This window comes from Pseudochaenichthys georgianus, chromosome 12 (genome assembly GCF_902827115.2).
Source record: "Pseudochaenichthys georgianus chromosome 12, fPseGeo1.2, whole genome shotgun sequence".
Lineage (NCBI taxonomy): Eukaryota > Metazoa > Chordata > Actinopteri > Perciformes > Channichthyidae > Pseudochaenichthys > Pseudochaenichthys georgianus.
The window spans coordinates 23,106,923-23,122,830 of record NC_047514.1 but is presented as its reverse complement, the minus strand read 5'-3'; the positions used below and the strand labels follow the sequence as shown (position 1 = coordinate 23,122,830).

The 15,908-nt window shown below is 40.1% G+C and overlaps 1 protein-coding gene across 1 annotated transcript; it reads left to right on the top strand.

Moving 5' to 3' along the window:
• Positions 1–638: 638 nt before the first annotated feature.
• aif1l (allograft inflammatory factor 1-like) lies at positions 639–15,908 on the top strand. The gene is made up of 6 exons (XM_034096153.2): positions 639–778; positions 953–1,014; positions 3,609–3,675; positions 7,984–8,025; positions 8,766–8,928; positions 14,417–15,908. The coding sequence occupies exons 1-6, from the start codon at positions 760–762 to the stop codon at positions 14,502–14,504; spliced, it is 441 nt and encodes a 146-aa protein (XP_033952044.1). The 5' UTR covers positions 639–759; the 3' UTR covers positions 14,505–15,908.

The following is a 15,908-nucleotide window of genomic DNA, read 5'->3' as shown; positions in this document are numbered from 1 at the left end:
AGCAACATTCATATGGAATATATTGAATGAAACCACTGTTAACATTTTACGAATATTTCCAAAGTCTTGACCTTTGACCATTGGTAAAAGTGTGCTTTGTTCCTGTAACCTAAAAATATGAATAAGATGGACCTTTATTCATCCCCGTAGATACATTCGCGTATCGTAACAGCAGCAGAAAAGAGAAAGAAACACAGATAGTAGGCCCTACACAGAATAAGAATAAAAGTAATAAAAAAAAGTATATAATACAAATAAAACATGTATTAATGCACGAACGAGAGATGGTACTTGCACCATTATGTCTGTACCAGATTTCCAGACTCAAGACCAAGCTTAACAGTTGTGTGGCATTGTTTTAATCACGTTAAGTAGCCTATTTGGTAGTAGATTGGTTCATGACTGTAATACATTGAAATGTTATCATTATTTTTTATTATTTGTATTTATCAAAATTACTTTTATTTATTTCACTATTTTTTACTCAGCCAATTTTGATTCTGATGTTGGTTTTTTGTGTAAAGAATGGATGGAGAACTTGAAAGACGAAAGTATAAAACGGGTCAACGGTTTGTTTTGAAAAGCTTAACCGGATGTCACTCTTCTAATTGTGTCCGTCTTGACACCGGTACCTAGTGGCCCAGTGAGCCCGGTCTCTGACGGAGAACAGAGTATCGCCCCGGCGGACAGCAGCGGTAGCCTTCTGGCTCGGATATTTTTTCATTTTCTGGATTTTTTCCCCCACACACAAACTCCAGGATGCCTTCAAATCTGCAAGGTAAAACACAAAAGAACAACAGCGGAATGCTTTATTGTCTGTTTCTCGGGTATTAATGTCTGCTGCTAGCTTGAGTCTTTACAATAGAGCATCAGCAGGCCGACCCCGACTACAATACGAGCTAAATCCTAATTAACCAGCATGCAATTAACAAAATGTGCTTTTTTTTCACAGGAGGGAAATCCTTTGGACTGTTAAAGGAGCAGCAAAGGGTCAAACTGGACGAAATAAACAAGGTACGCATAGTCCTCATATCTCCATGTGTCGTGTCTAACGTCCTCTCACGGGAATTTGAATGTAATGAGCCTGCATACACTTGACTTGGCATTGGCCTCTCTTTGCACTGATGTATCAAGGCAGTTCGTGTAAAAGGAGTCCCCTGAACGCCACACAGGTTATTTTATTACTATTTTATTGGAATAGGTAATGCATTTGATTGATTTCCCGCTGCAGTCTCCTGGTACTTGTTGAATGGCTGACACACACATGGCATTTCCCTTCCGACCCCGTCATATCGATCAGTTGTTCCCCCGTGTTTTGTGGCTCCTCTGCTGGGGAACAGGTGTGTGAACGAGCCCTTTGTCTCACATCAGGCCTCGCTTGCTCGGACTCCTCCACACTGCTCTCCTCAGATTAACTGTATGTCTGTATAATCTCTCCCTCACTTTGATGTCATCGCCTCACATGAAAAACCAGGTCGCTTCAAGAGGGCAGCCTGCAGCGCCTGTCACATTCCTGCAGACACACACACACAAACGCGCACGCACACACACACTCTCAGTTCCTAGATATTCACCCAGTTATTGTGAATGTGTACATTAGAAGTGTACATCTCTTAGTATAAAATATCTTTAAAAAAAAACAGTTCCTGGGATTAAATGCTTGGTTTTTATAAACTGACATCCATGGGGGGATTATGAGAGATTGGGTTCCAGGGCGCAAAGACCCCGTCACATACAGAGTGTATAGATGTTTAGCCTCTTTTTATTGTTGTCTTTTTAATGTCATTTTGTGTCTTGTTGTCGATGTTCCGTGTCAATTTGTACTTTTTTTCTCTTTCTGCAGTTATTATGGGTTTCTTTTTCCCATTTGATAGTCATTCAGTGTGTCCTGTACTTGCTTTGTGTCACTTTAGTTGCTCTCTGTCTCTTTGTAGTCCTTTTTGTTACTCGTTGTAGTTCTTTTGTGTCCATTTGTAATCCGTTTGGGGTTTTCTGTAGTTATGTGTGCCTCTCCTTGTTCTAGCTGTTCCCTTCTCATACATTTCTTTTGTCACTGTTAATCTTTTTGTTGATACATGTTGTCTGAACTTGTTTTGTGAGTCTCTTTTCTGTCCGGTTGTAGTTGTTTTGTGTCAGTTTTTAACTAGTTTGGTCCTTCTGTAGTTTTCCATTTCTTCATAGTTGTGGTTGTTTCCCCCTTTTTATAGTTGAACTTGTGATGCTCTTTTTGCAGCTTTGTTGCATTCATTTGTGTCCTCTTTGTAGAATCTTTGTTTCCTTGTGGTCATTTGTATTCTCTTCCTGGTTGGTACGTGTCTCTTCGAGTTACACTTTGTGAACTGAAGGCCAGGGGGCCCCTGACACTTTGGACCCATGGTTCAGCAATCCGTCCATGTACATTATATTGACCTGGATGCATATGTCCAAGTGGATCCTGTTGGGACTTCACTTAGAGTCGAAACACTTTTATCTACGAACATGGCATTTAATTGGCTTCCTTTTTAAGCAAATTCCCTGTTCTCGCTCCTCCAATGTGAAGTTGTAAACGTTCTTTCTATCGGGTTGGGCTTTGAGTATTTGTGATGGACATCCCTCAATATCTTCTGATATTTTGTAACCCAAAAATGTATTCAAATCCTTGCTTGGTTTGGTTCGCGCAATAATAAATAAGGCTTTATTTTAAACGACAATAGGTCACAGAATATGACCAGAGCATGGGTCTTTCTTAGGGTCATTGTCCAAACCATTTTTAGATTCATGAACGTTACTGTTCATATGACATGAGTAGTACTGGCTCAGCACTCGATCAAGATACACTGACTGAGAGGACATTCCTTCATCTGTGTCTCAGTAGTGATTCAGCAGGCTGAGTCAGGCGTCTTTGATAAACATCCAGTTTACCCTCCTCACCCTAATGACATGCTTGACTGACACGCAGAGGTCAGTGCAGAGAACAGCCTCCCTCCCTCTCTCCCCTCCTCCCTCTCCCCTCCTCTCGGTGAGGATGGAGGCTCACTCCCACATGGCAGATTGCATCATTATCATTTCATTACGATGGCTCCCTGCAGGCTCTTTCCTCTTACACCCCTGTGAGGTGTTCCACTTAATGAACATAAGTAATGACAATGTGAGGGGGAAGGACATCTTAAGACTGAGTCATCATTCCCAAGTTGGAGGTTTTTGACACTGTTGACAGAGTAGTGTAGGATAGTAAGGCTTTAATTTGTGAGTGGGCTTGTTTAATTTGTGTGGAGTTTGAATAAAAGCATATTGAAGTTTCTCGGAGAATTTAAGAAATGTGACAGTTTTTTAAAAACGTTGTATCTATTGACCTGGTTTGTCCTACATGTACGTTATACTAATTAATTTATTTGCATACAGTATACACAAAACAAAACAAGGAAACATGCCATCCTTCCTTCCTGCAGCAGTCAGATTTTAAAAACAGCCCCTGGTAGACCATCACACAAATACAGACTCCTCCACAGTGTGCACTAAACCTTTGTTTGAAGGACAGAACAAGGCTGTGGTTTTTCAGGGGTTTCAGTCAAACTTGTTTTCCTTCCTGATCACTTTCTGTGTATTCACCCCTTTTCTCTTCTTTCCAGGAATACCTGGAAGACCAGAAATACAGGGATGAAGAAGACCTGGCGGAAAAGTTGGAAGGTCTCAAAAGTAAGTAAATCCCCTCCGTCCCATCAGGAGTTTCAGGATCTAAGTATTGGTCTTTGTGAGGGTGTGTTCCTTCTTCCTGGCTTTTGTCTGCGCCTGAAAATGTGTGTTTGTTGGCAGTTTGCACACACACGAGCCTTCAGCATTTTGTTTTTCTCTGTGGGAAAGACGGACTGCAGAGATTTCTGAGAGCTTTGCAAGGCCAAATCCTCCGTGGCCCTGCAGGAATGTGCCGGGGCGTTCCTCTGCTTATTGTTACAATATTCAGAGATATGCTGGGTAAACCATAGCTCCTGGGGATGGAAAACATCACTGCTGTGAGGAGATGAAAGCGGGAACAAATGAATGATTTGCCAAAGATCTCCTCCCCATTGCTCTGATATTACACATGTAGCTCTGGGTGCATACAGAACAAAGTATATTATCAGCGACATAACATAAGGCTTTTTTTTTTAATAGAAGGCATATGAGGAACATGCTCCACTGTCCTACTTATAATCTATGCTTGCTGGAGGAAATGGAGCAGCATTATATATAAACTGAAAGAGGAACTGACACCCAGTTCCCTTGAGAATCGCTCTTTTTACTTTCTGTCATTCCCCTTCTGTTTCATACTGTTCCACTTAACCAGAGGTCACGAACCACAGCTTTTAAACACAAACCAAATCACATCAATTATTCTCATGACCATAACATTTATAAACATACCCTACTTTAAGGGTCAAATTACTTGTTTCCATTATTCATTTTTGTTTTATTATACAGGGTGTCCGAGGGGTCTTAAAAAGTATTAAAAGTTGATAGCCTTAATTTTTGGTAAATTGATTTATTTTGACGGCATTTTCCAAGGTATTACATTTTGATACTCCACCGATCGATCGGTGCTCTCTAAACATGCCGATCGCATGACGTAAAATACATGACACTTTTCTCTGTGTGCGGCAAAACAAGTTCGCCAAAATGGCTTCTCCGGTCTGGCAGTATTTTAAGGTGTCCGAAAAAGACGGTAAAATAGCGGTATGCAACGTGTGTGAAGCAGAAATCCTGCAGCTCCGCCCGCCGGACCGGTGAGCGGTGAACTCTAATAATGTACATCATTTGAATGTAATAATTAAGTTGATTGTTGTTTTTGGAAGCGCCAGTGAATGAGCCCCATTAACTGAGTTTTAAACATCACTTTAAATGGAAGATCGGCGATCGGTATCGGCCGATACTGATTTTGGCGATCGGCCCCAAAATTGGCGATCGGAGCATCCCTAATATAAATTGTCCAAAGAGGTTGTATTCTAAAGTTTACCTGAATGTAATCATTGCGTAGGGTGTGATTCTGTGTAGTTTATTTATGGCATCCCGTTGGATTTGACGTCATCTGACCTAGGGCTGAACGATTAATCGATTTTAAATCGAAATCGCGATTTTAAATGATGCGATTATCAAATCGATCTTTTTTTTACATTTTTTCTTTTTTCTTCTTTTTGTGTGTCAGTCATCCACACCAATCAGAAGTGCTGTGCTCCACATGTACCAGCCATTGTTAACCAATCAGAAGTGGCCCATGATAGAAGGTGACAGATTGATCCAATCACCTGCCAAGTATTTTTGAAATACGCTTCCAATGGAGCTTTAGATGGTCTGGTGAAACAAAGCATCTGAGTCAGGTTAGTGATGCTCCATCACATGTTTCTATTACAGGGTGAATCTTAAACTGAAGCTTGGCTTTAAAGCAACCCAACGGAAGTTTCATGTAAGTTTAGTTCTTTCACTCGTAGCTCAGGCTGCGGGCTGCTAGAGACGGGAGTACGTTGATGCGACCTTCCTAGCCGGAGATATGGCCGCCTTTTACAATAAACTTCCGTTGGGTCGCTTAAAAACAAATATCGCAAATCTAATCTCAATTGCAATATCTGACTTGAAAAGTTTTACATTTGACTTCAGGATTCCTGCCTATACCCTGTTATATGAAGGATGCTTATCGGGCTGTACAATTCGGGACAAAATAACAAATTTTATTTATTATGACTGATATTGCGATGATTGCGATATAGTAAGGGGAATGATCATTTAAAACATGTTTTATTAAAGGGGCCCTAATATGCTTATTTTCAGGTTCATATTTTGTGTCTCTACTGTGACATGGTCTTTATTTTTCTCATACTGCATTTCTTTTCAGTATGACACACTCCAGGAAAGGGAAAACCCCAAAAGGCACAACAGGGCCTCCTTTCAAATAATCATGGTGTGTTTTTGTATGGCCATACTGTAGGATCAGTGTCTTTTAAAAGTGTGGGAAAAAAGTTCATTGTTTATTATCTGTTGGCCGGGCAGGGGAAGTTATTTTAACTATTTATCACCAGGGTTTGTTCCATTTCATTAAATGGAAAAGCCCCTTCAAATGATACCTGCCACAACTAAGTATTCAAACTTACCACCATACAACTCAAATGTAATACATTTGTATCGCAGACATCTTTATGATGTCAAACAGAAGCAGATCAAAATCTAAATATTGTCATAAAATGGCTGTTATGTATTTTGTTACATCCTCTGCTGAAGGAATCTCGGTCAGGAGGATACGTTCAAGACATTTTTGTTTGGTCGAGCCATTTTCTGTCTGCAGATGATCAACAGGCTGCTCTGCGACGTGTGTGTGTGTGTGTGTGTGTGTGTGTGTGTGTGTGTGTGTGTGTGTGTGTGTGTGTGTGTGTGTGTGTGTGTGTGTGTGTGTGTGTGTGTGTGTGTGTGTGTGTGTGTGTGTGTGTGTGTGTGTGTGTGTGTGTGTGTGTGTGTGTGTGTGTGTGTGTGTGTGTGTGTGTGTGTGTGTGTGTGTGTGTGTGTGTGTGTGTGTGTGTGTGTGTGTGTGTGTGTGTGTGTGTGTGGAGAGGCCCCTTTCTCAGAGATTTTGAACAGGGTTAGCATTGTCCTGTCCCTCTCCTCTTGGGTTCACACAGTTACAGTCCTCTCTCTTCCTCCCCAACACACACACACAGAGCTTTCACTGTGTGACAAAAATCAGTGTAATCTGACTGAAGTGGTCTTCTGGACAAAAGAGAATACTGAAATTTAGGAAGAAGCGGGAATGTTTTTTAAAGATAACCGCATAATGAACTTAATAGGAATGTCTAAAGGTTGATTATGAGATTAGTCAAATTACTCCTCTTCTCTTTTGTCAGTATTGACTTAAAATGACCAAAATACATTGTAGTATAGAGAACATATTTCCCATTTAAAGAAATTGTTTGACGAGCATCCCCTTACAAAGTGAAAATATTTATATCACGATCGCTTGTGTCCGCTATTTCTTTAACCATCATTCAAAACCAGGCTAGCATGTTTCCCTCTGCTTGCAGTCTTTATGCTATGCTAAGCTAACTGACCCCAGCTCCTTATTTATCAGCAGATACGAGTGTGGTGTCGGTCCTCTCGTATAACTCTTAGTAGGGAAGATAACTAGTTTTATTTAAACACGTTCCAACTATGCCTTTAAGCTTAATGGCCATCTGCAGGAAACTTACATTGTTCTTTGCACATTTTTTGAATCAGGAAAAAAGTATTGAGTCTGTACAAGAAGGCTCCAAATGCAATTCTTACTTTCTGAAAAGTTGCAATATTATACTTCCTTAATGTGGGATCTTCATAAGTATTTTTTCTGCAGGCTAGTAGCACCAGATTTCATTTGTGACTGAGAGAGCAACATTTGTATCCAAGTCTTAAAATTGTCCAGCCAAGCCTTTTTGGTTTCCTTCCTTATTGCTGTGTTTGAACTCTGAGTTCTCCTTTAACTTCCTGACCCTCTCACTCTGATCTGTCTCCGATGGCAACCCCACTCAGCTGCTGACCACTGACAGACATCCAAAACACACCTGTCATCATCAGCTGTTAGTGCCTGTCCTTTTAGACACTGAGGTCTCTGTTAACACTTTTGCTGACATGTAAGATGCCAGCTGGTGAATTGTGTGTGTGTGTGTGTGTGTGTGTGTGTGTGTGTGTGTGTGTGTGTGTGTGTGTGTGTGTGTGTGTGTGTGTGTGTGTGTGTGTGTGTGTGTGTGTGTGTGTGTGTGTGTGTGTGTGTGTGTGTGTGTGTGTGTGTGTGTGTGTGTGTGTGTGTGTGTGTGTGTGTGTGTGTGTGTGTGTGTGTGTGTGTGTGTGTGTGTGTGTGTGTGTGTGTGTGTGTGTGTGTGTGTGTGTGTGTGTGTGTGTGTGTGTGTGTGTGTGTGTGTGTGTGTGTGTGTGTGTGTGTGTGTGTGTGTGTGTGTGTGTGTGTGTGTGTGTGTGTGATAATCTCTTATGTATGTGTGTGTGTTTGTTTTGCAGATAAATATGCCGAGTTTGACCTGAATGACCAAGGAGAGATCGGTGAGTTATAGTTTCACTAAAACAACAACAACTGTATCAGATAACAACTGTCAGCTGACCTGTGTGTGTGTGTGGCCACGTTAGCGGCTAACAGATGGGGATGTCAGTTGCTTGGTCCCCCACTGTGGTCCAATCTGAAACAACTATAATTAACTTGCATTAACAGTAGGTGCAGGTGTCCATGCTGTCCAAAAGATGAATTTGAAGTACTTTGGTGATCCCTTAACTTTTATCTCGTGCTATCATCAGCATTTAAATTAGAGTTGGGCAATACAGTATGTTAAAACTTTCCAACTGATTGATGTCGGAACAACAACCGACAATATATGTTTCATGTATTTGGGAAGGTTTGTGTAGTTTCATCTCTGTTTTCCAGAGGTAATGAACTTACTTATTTAGTATTTTAAAGTAAACAAAATAAACTTGCAATACCAATTTTCCTCATTAAACAGACAAATACAACCAAACCCCATCTGATATCAAGTTTTTTATTTTTTAACCATAATAAAACTATATTTCCATTGTAACAACTGAGATGTACATTTTTCGACTCTTCCAGGCCCATACTAGTTCTCCACGTAATGCAGAGTGTGGAATTACTGATGTGCCCTTTCAAAATGCATAAGATACATACAACTAAGCATTTCGATAATGTTGTGGTTTCCTTACAGTCCAATATTTGTAAGGAATACAGATTTGCGCCTTGATAAATATCTAACCTGGTGACTGGTCCTCCTCAGATATGATGGGTCTAAAGCGGACGATGGAGAAGATGGGGGTCCCGAAGACCCACCTGGAGCTGAAGAAGATGATCGTGGAGGTGACGGGCGGCAGCAGCAACACCATCAACTACAGAGACTTCGTCAAGATGATGCTGGGCAAGCGCTCAGCGGTGCTCAAACTGTAAGTAACTGTTTTTACACACTTGCAGAGTCAAGGCCTTTACACAGAAGAAGTTTTTTTTTGTCCAATTAATCTTAACAGCATTATATTTTTTCTCTAAGTATTTAAGTCTTGGTAGCTTTTACACTGAACGTGAAGAAAAGCAAAGCAATTTTTCGTCGGGAGAAGGTTGATTTCTTCGGATCATTTACACCCCAGATGAAGGCATCGAGCAGAATGGACAGTACGTTAAGAAATGCACTCTAGTGTGGCCAAGTGTTACGAGTTTCCTCTATACTCATTTGGATTATGAAAGTACAACACAGGGTCTGGGTCCAAAACGTACCATTATTTTCCGCGCTGACAGCGGATCCACTCCTTTAGTTCTTTCCTTTCACAATAAAAGCCCTAAACTTATACTCTGCGTGTCTGTTTTCCAGAATCAGCTCTAATGCACTCGCTTAAGGAAAATCAAGTAAATGAATGATAAGTCCATCATTTTTATCTTAAAAATGAACTGCCGTAAATACATTTGTCGGCAATGGTTGTAACCCTCACACATTTGCATCACTGTATGAATAGTAGAAGCTTAATGTTTACAGGCGAGTATTTTACATTTCCTTGTAATACATTTGTCACACCCCCTTTGTGTTAAATGGTGTCTATAAACCACCTGCTGCTGCATTGTGGGTCTGTGTGTGTCGGATGTGAATCACGTGTCGTGTCAGCCGATTGTTTCCTCCTGCAGCAGGGGATACTGGGATGACTAATGATGAAGTCACTAACACGAGCTGCGTTAATCTCAATGGCAACAAACCTATCCATAGTCAACCCATCCTTATCCTGAGCTGGGATCAGGAGCTTAGGTAACTGATTACAGCGGATTAACCACTGACAGTCCAGCGAGACACGTTTCATATTTGTTACCACTGGAAATATGGACCACCAAGCCCCTAAGTATGGTGGCAAAAGTACATTCTTGGTGAATTTAGGCCAACATGTAAATAGAAAAGGCAACTTTAACAAAGCCGTCCTTAACTTGGACACTTTAATAGTTAAAAAAGGAATTAACTGAATGAAAATAAGTAGGGATGCACGATATTGGTTTTTTTAAACCGATACCGATAACTTCCTGCTTCTCAAGACCGATACCGATAATAATATAATATATATATATTATATAATATTAAATGTACCTGTAGTTTTTGCACACCTGGTGGTAAAAAAAAGACTAGTAGTGAGCAAATGACATGAGCATTACTACTATGAACAAAACAAAGCCAAGAACAGTTCTGACTCTTCAAAGTGACCATATTTATTTTCACAAACAAATCTGGCAAACTTCTTGCCTTTTTCAAAAGCCTCGTCGATAGGTAAAATCCCCGGTGCCTTTGCAGCTGGCTTTGGATTCGCCGCTAGTTTAGCAGCGCAGGCGTCTTCGTACGCTGTTAACACACCATCGTAGCCATGGCGATGTTTCAGGTGACTAATCAGGTTGGAAGTATTATAGCTCGTTGCCTTTTTCCCTCCTCGTGGAACTTCTGTATTGCATTTGTTAATACAGATAGCAAGCGAACTATCTAACTCTGAAACTTTGAAATAGTCCCATACTACCGACGACATGTTTGTTTACTGTCCTCGCTTCACGGCCGCACACCATTTACGTCCCAGCCAGGCATGAGTTAGGGAGCGCTGGATTTGTGAAAAACTCCCCTCTTCCTAAACCACTAATACCACAGTATTGGCAAAATGGGAGGAGCCGAGTGAAAAACAAGCGCCCCTCATCCCAATCCACCCACACCGCAGGATTTTTTTCTTTTTTTTTACCCAAAAAATATATTGTATATTATCGGGGCTACTGATACTTTTATCGGGTTTATCGGGATGACGTCATAATTCCTAATATCGGACCGATAACTATCGGGCTGATAATTATCGTGCACCACTAAAAATAAGTGTATTGTTATTATTATATGTTCAATTATGTATTTAAATGGAAAACTTACATTTTTGTTCTGTTATTGTCTCTTTTTTTAAACAACCCCACCGTGACATAGGACAAAAACACAAGATAACCTCAGATTCTGTCAAGCAAATTCCACTTTTACAATAGAAATGAATAGCTATAGTGGATATGGTATATTATGTCCGTTCTCACGCGGGTTAGTGAGGTGAGTCTAAGCCTTTTTAAGGCAGCCTTGCATTGAGTCACACTGAAAGAGAAAGTGTGTATTTACTGCAGCATGTAAGCAATGCTGGAGCCTTTAGACAAATCCTCATAATCCCACAATCACCCAGCGGAGGAAATGCATAACTGTTCTGCCTTTTCCCTTTACCATATTTCGAAAGTGTATTCAATAATCCTCAAGCCTCTATAAGTGTTTCATCCCCTCCCCGCCACTCCAGTCCACTTGGTAGCTTTCTAGAAGATAGACCCTGTATTTCAGAAATAAGCGGATGTCTGTCATTATTTCAGTTTTGGTCGAAGCATTTTTGACATAGCATTGAAGTTAAAAGAGGATGAAGCAATGTCCCTCTCAGAAATCATTACCCAGTTATTTAAGATGGACCCTGTATTTCAGAAAAAGCCGACGTCTGTTATTCATTTATTTTCTATCATGCAAAATGCACTTTTTGATGTATTTTATACATAAATATGTGTCCCCGGTGTGTCAGGGCACTCAAAGTGTCAGAAAACAAAACCCTCTCTCTTTTCCTCCGTACCCAAATCTCTAAAAACGGGGGAACAACGGAGCTGATCCAGATTTGCGTCCGATATGACGTAATATCGGAAATGTGGACCCACGGCACTATCGGAAACAAGGCCCGACGTGTTTTGGACGTAATATGGTCTTTGTTTTGATTAGAAAGCATCGCTAACACTCAGTCAGTAAAAAAGCAGCAAATAAAAAAAGGAACTCGCCTTGTGGTAAACCCACAAGAGAAAAAGCATTTGAGCTCCATACTGTTTCAGAAATAATCCTTGATGTGGTTTAGAACATGATGGCGGTTCATCACTGCAGCATTTAGCTGAGAATCTGGGTAGAATTCTGAGCAGGAACAAGCTCCCCCTCCTCTTTTTTTTTGTTTTCAAGCTAAGGACCCGAACCTGCAGTTCTCTAACAGGCCTGAAATAGAGATTTTTTTTATTTGTATATATCTGAGACCCATAATATAAGCCTAAAAACAGCATGATAGGAGACCTTTAATGTTTCTTTTAAGAAATCATGAGCCAGTTATTCAACGTAATCCACAGACTTTACTGACGGCAGTTTAACATGGGGACTATTTTCTTTATATCCAACTACATCCGTCAAAGGTATCACTGCGCTAAAGGAAGGCACATTGCTGAGTTTTAGAATTGTTTTGGCACTTTGTGCATTACAAGAGGCCAATGTTGTTAAATCAAATTTTAAGAGCATTCAACAAAATCTAAAATTGGATAACTCACACCAAAATAATGTAGAGGATCGTGGAGTTGGCGATCTCTTATAGATCCACTGTACTGAAACATCACAAATGGTATATAAATATGAAAGAAAAGTAGATTTGAGTAAGCTTGTATTGGCTACAAACATGTTGTAGTGTATGAAATATGTACATGCGTAATCATTGATCTGATTAGGAAAGGAAACATTGGTTAAAGGCTTTCATAAAGCATCCTGCTGCTCCCCTCTCTGATATCGGAGTCTACAAAACCTCTCTTGTGCGCTGTTCTTGTCTCCAGAGAGTAGAGAGTAGAGAGGGGGGAGACGTTGAGGGGACAATACGCTCTAGAACAGGTATATTTGTGGCATTTGGCACGGCAACAATTGATCTTCTTACAATCAGAGGAAACTGATTGAGGTCAGCTCCTAATTTGGGTCCAGTGTTTTAACTTCTTCTTTTGAATAGAGTTTATATTAGTGCACTTATGTAGGCAGGACACTCACTCACACTAGTTCCTTTTTACAAAGACTTCCATAAAATGAGCCTTATCGTTTTTATATTTTCTACAAGCATTATCGGTTAACGGATGTGACGGATCTTGACTGAAAAATCTAAATCCTGTATGTAGAGCTTTATGAAGGAGCTCATGTATCACAATATTTATTTTTGTCCTAACTTGTTTACACAATGATAATTTTCATGAGTAATGTGGATTTTATCGACTAGTCAATAGCTAGAGGTATCTGGTAATATCAGAAAAGGACTTCACACCTACTACTGTCCAGAAATAAAAAGAATAATGCAAGATCAAATACAAAATAAAACCTTGCAAAGGCGCAAGGGGCAAGTACAACGAAGAAATAAGTCGACTATATACATTTAGAAGAGAATAATAACAGAATGTACCCTTTGATTTTCCAAAACGGTTGATTTGAGTTGTTTGATAAATCAGTGACTGGGGGGGGGCTTTGACTGACTGCAGGCAGCTCTGTGTAGCAGACACCAGCAGTGTGCAGGACGAAGTGAGTGTTTGTGTCGGGCGCTGAGTCGCCGAGTGGCCGTTTCGTGGTCGGGATCACGGCTCCTTAAGAGCTTAGTGGAGCTTTGCAGAGTTTTCCAAAAAGGGAAATTAAAGACAGGCATTCGCCCTGAATAGCTCCCGTCAGATCACTCACTCCGCTGTGTTCAGTCTGAACCAGCATTCCCCTCGCTCCCCTTTGTGCTTTCCTTCATTCCTTTCCTCTCACTCAGCGCTCACACACACTGTAGCTGTGGCTCCGTGTGTATTCTCTTACACATCCTGCCTGTATTGTTTATTTCACATCCTTTTACTACGGCCTTCTTTATATTTTACTTTCTGTATGCACAATTCCAGGGCATTAAACAGAGTATTTATATCTCTGCATGTTTAAATACAATTCAGTGGATTTATTAAGTAGTCGGTTGACAGAAGCGTTAAGATAAGATATTACTTTATTGATCCCAGTTTGGGAAGTGTTTGTGTTGCAGCTGCATAAAAAGACGAGGCATTGTACACTAACAATTCAAAGACTAGAAATAGACAAGAAAGTAGAAAAAAAACATAGTGAATTGTTGCTGCTCTTTTTACCCGTGTGTGCTAATTAACCGATATTTCTATAGATCTTTGACTTTTTAATATTTATTTAAATAGAAAAATTGTGATCAAGTAGCAGACAAAATCACCCAAAACCATTAGAAGACGTCAAATGATGTCTGTTTTTTTTATGTTATTGACAAAAAGTCTAATAATTGTATAAAAAATATATATAAATTGATAATAGAAACTAACATTTGTTGCAGCCCTTACTTTAATAAAAAACATACAACAAATGTCATCACATTGAAAAACATGAAATAAAAAAACAAGAAATTAGCATCATGATTGATTGCTTTTATTGTGAGGTTAATAAGAAAGAAATAAGTAATCAACCACTTTATATTAATAAGCATCTATGTTGGAATGAATCGTACAGTGTATGGACAATGTGTGTTCTTTTAAAAATGGCCAGTGCGTTGGTGTTTTATTTTCTCATTAATGAATGTCTCTCTCCCTCCGCAGAGTGCTGATCTTCGAGGACAAAGCCAACGGCGGCGCCTGCAAACCGGACGGCCCCCCCCCAAAGCGGGACATTTCCAGCCTGCCTTAACTTATATCCGAGTGCTGGTGGAGCAGAGGGACCGTCGGTGTCGTCGAGTCGTTCTCTTGACATGTGGAGTGTTGTGTTGTGTGGGACCGGGGGCGGAGAAGTCGTGATGCAGGGGGTTTGTTGTTTTGGAAGAATGAGCCCACAACTCACTAAATGATGTTTGACTGTGAATATTCCTCTTATTTTCCCTTTAATTGAAAAGTAGCGTTGGTTAGTTGTGAATCTGCTTCATAAATGATATTTTGTAGTAAGTGTTTCATGGATACATTTTAAGGGAAGACTCCAACATTTTCCAGTTTTTTTCTTTCCTTGTTTCGTATTGAGGGCATTCATTTTAGTGAGGCGAGAGTAGGGTGCTTTTGAGGAAGCACGAGGAAAATGAAAAGCACATTTCCTGCACTGTCCTCACTCAGTGGTGTTGGATGGATTCCTGCCAGGCTAATCTTGGTCAGCTTCTCTCTTTAGATCAGAGATTAGGCCCAGCCCATTTCTTCTGGGTCAGTCATCAAGCTGTGGAGCCTAAATACTGATCTGGCATCAGTAACTAGGTTGTCATGGCCACCTCATGATCTGAAAAACATTTTTTCTAGACTGTACTGCTATGCGTTTTTAACATTCATTCACTCACTCGTTGGGAGAGGAATAAGAGATCATGTTGACCATGTGACTTTCAGTTTCAGTGTGTGGCTTGAATAACAGCAAATCGGACTTGTTTTTAACATCTGTAAGGCTAAAGCACAGGAGTTTTGGAAGGAGTGTGATTTAAAGTCACACAAATCAAAACAAATGTACATAATATACTACACTCAGTACAATCATATTCTTTCCAAGTGCCTCAACCTGAAGATACTGTAGAGCTCAAACAGATTACAAAAGGAGGGCGTGCACAGTTCAGCAGTCCTCTTAGCTTTCTAATTCAAGAGAACAGTGAAATAATTGTAATTTCTTAGTTTTGATGATGTATGTTGAATTATATTCACATGGTGTTTCCACGACATTCTGAGTGAAGTTGTTTTTTCCCTTTTTCTTACCAGGATTTTATTTTTGTAACGTCCCAGAAAGTGTTTAACCTGTTAAGTGATTTCATTGTTTAGGTTACCCTTCATTTTTCTTGCAATGCATACATATGTTATTTCTCTTTGTTTTAGGTGATTTCTTTCTCCCCACACTTCTTTCATCACCCCTCTGTGATGGGTTCATCGTCCTGTGAAATGTGTGCCTCAGTGTTCCCTTAACTCACTTACTGTGACTTTGGTACTTGTAGTATTTTTTTAACCCACTTAAAAATGTCTTAAACTATTATGTCAATTTTGTTTTCAGTCTGACAGGTATATCACATCTTTTAATGTTGTTTAAATGCAAGTGTTTGCAGACACCAAAGGAATTAAAGTTATTCTTACACTG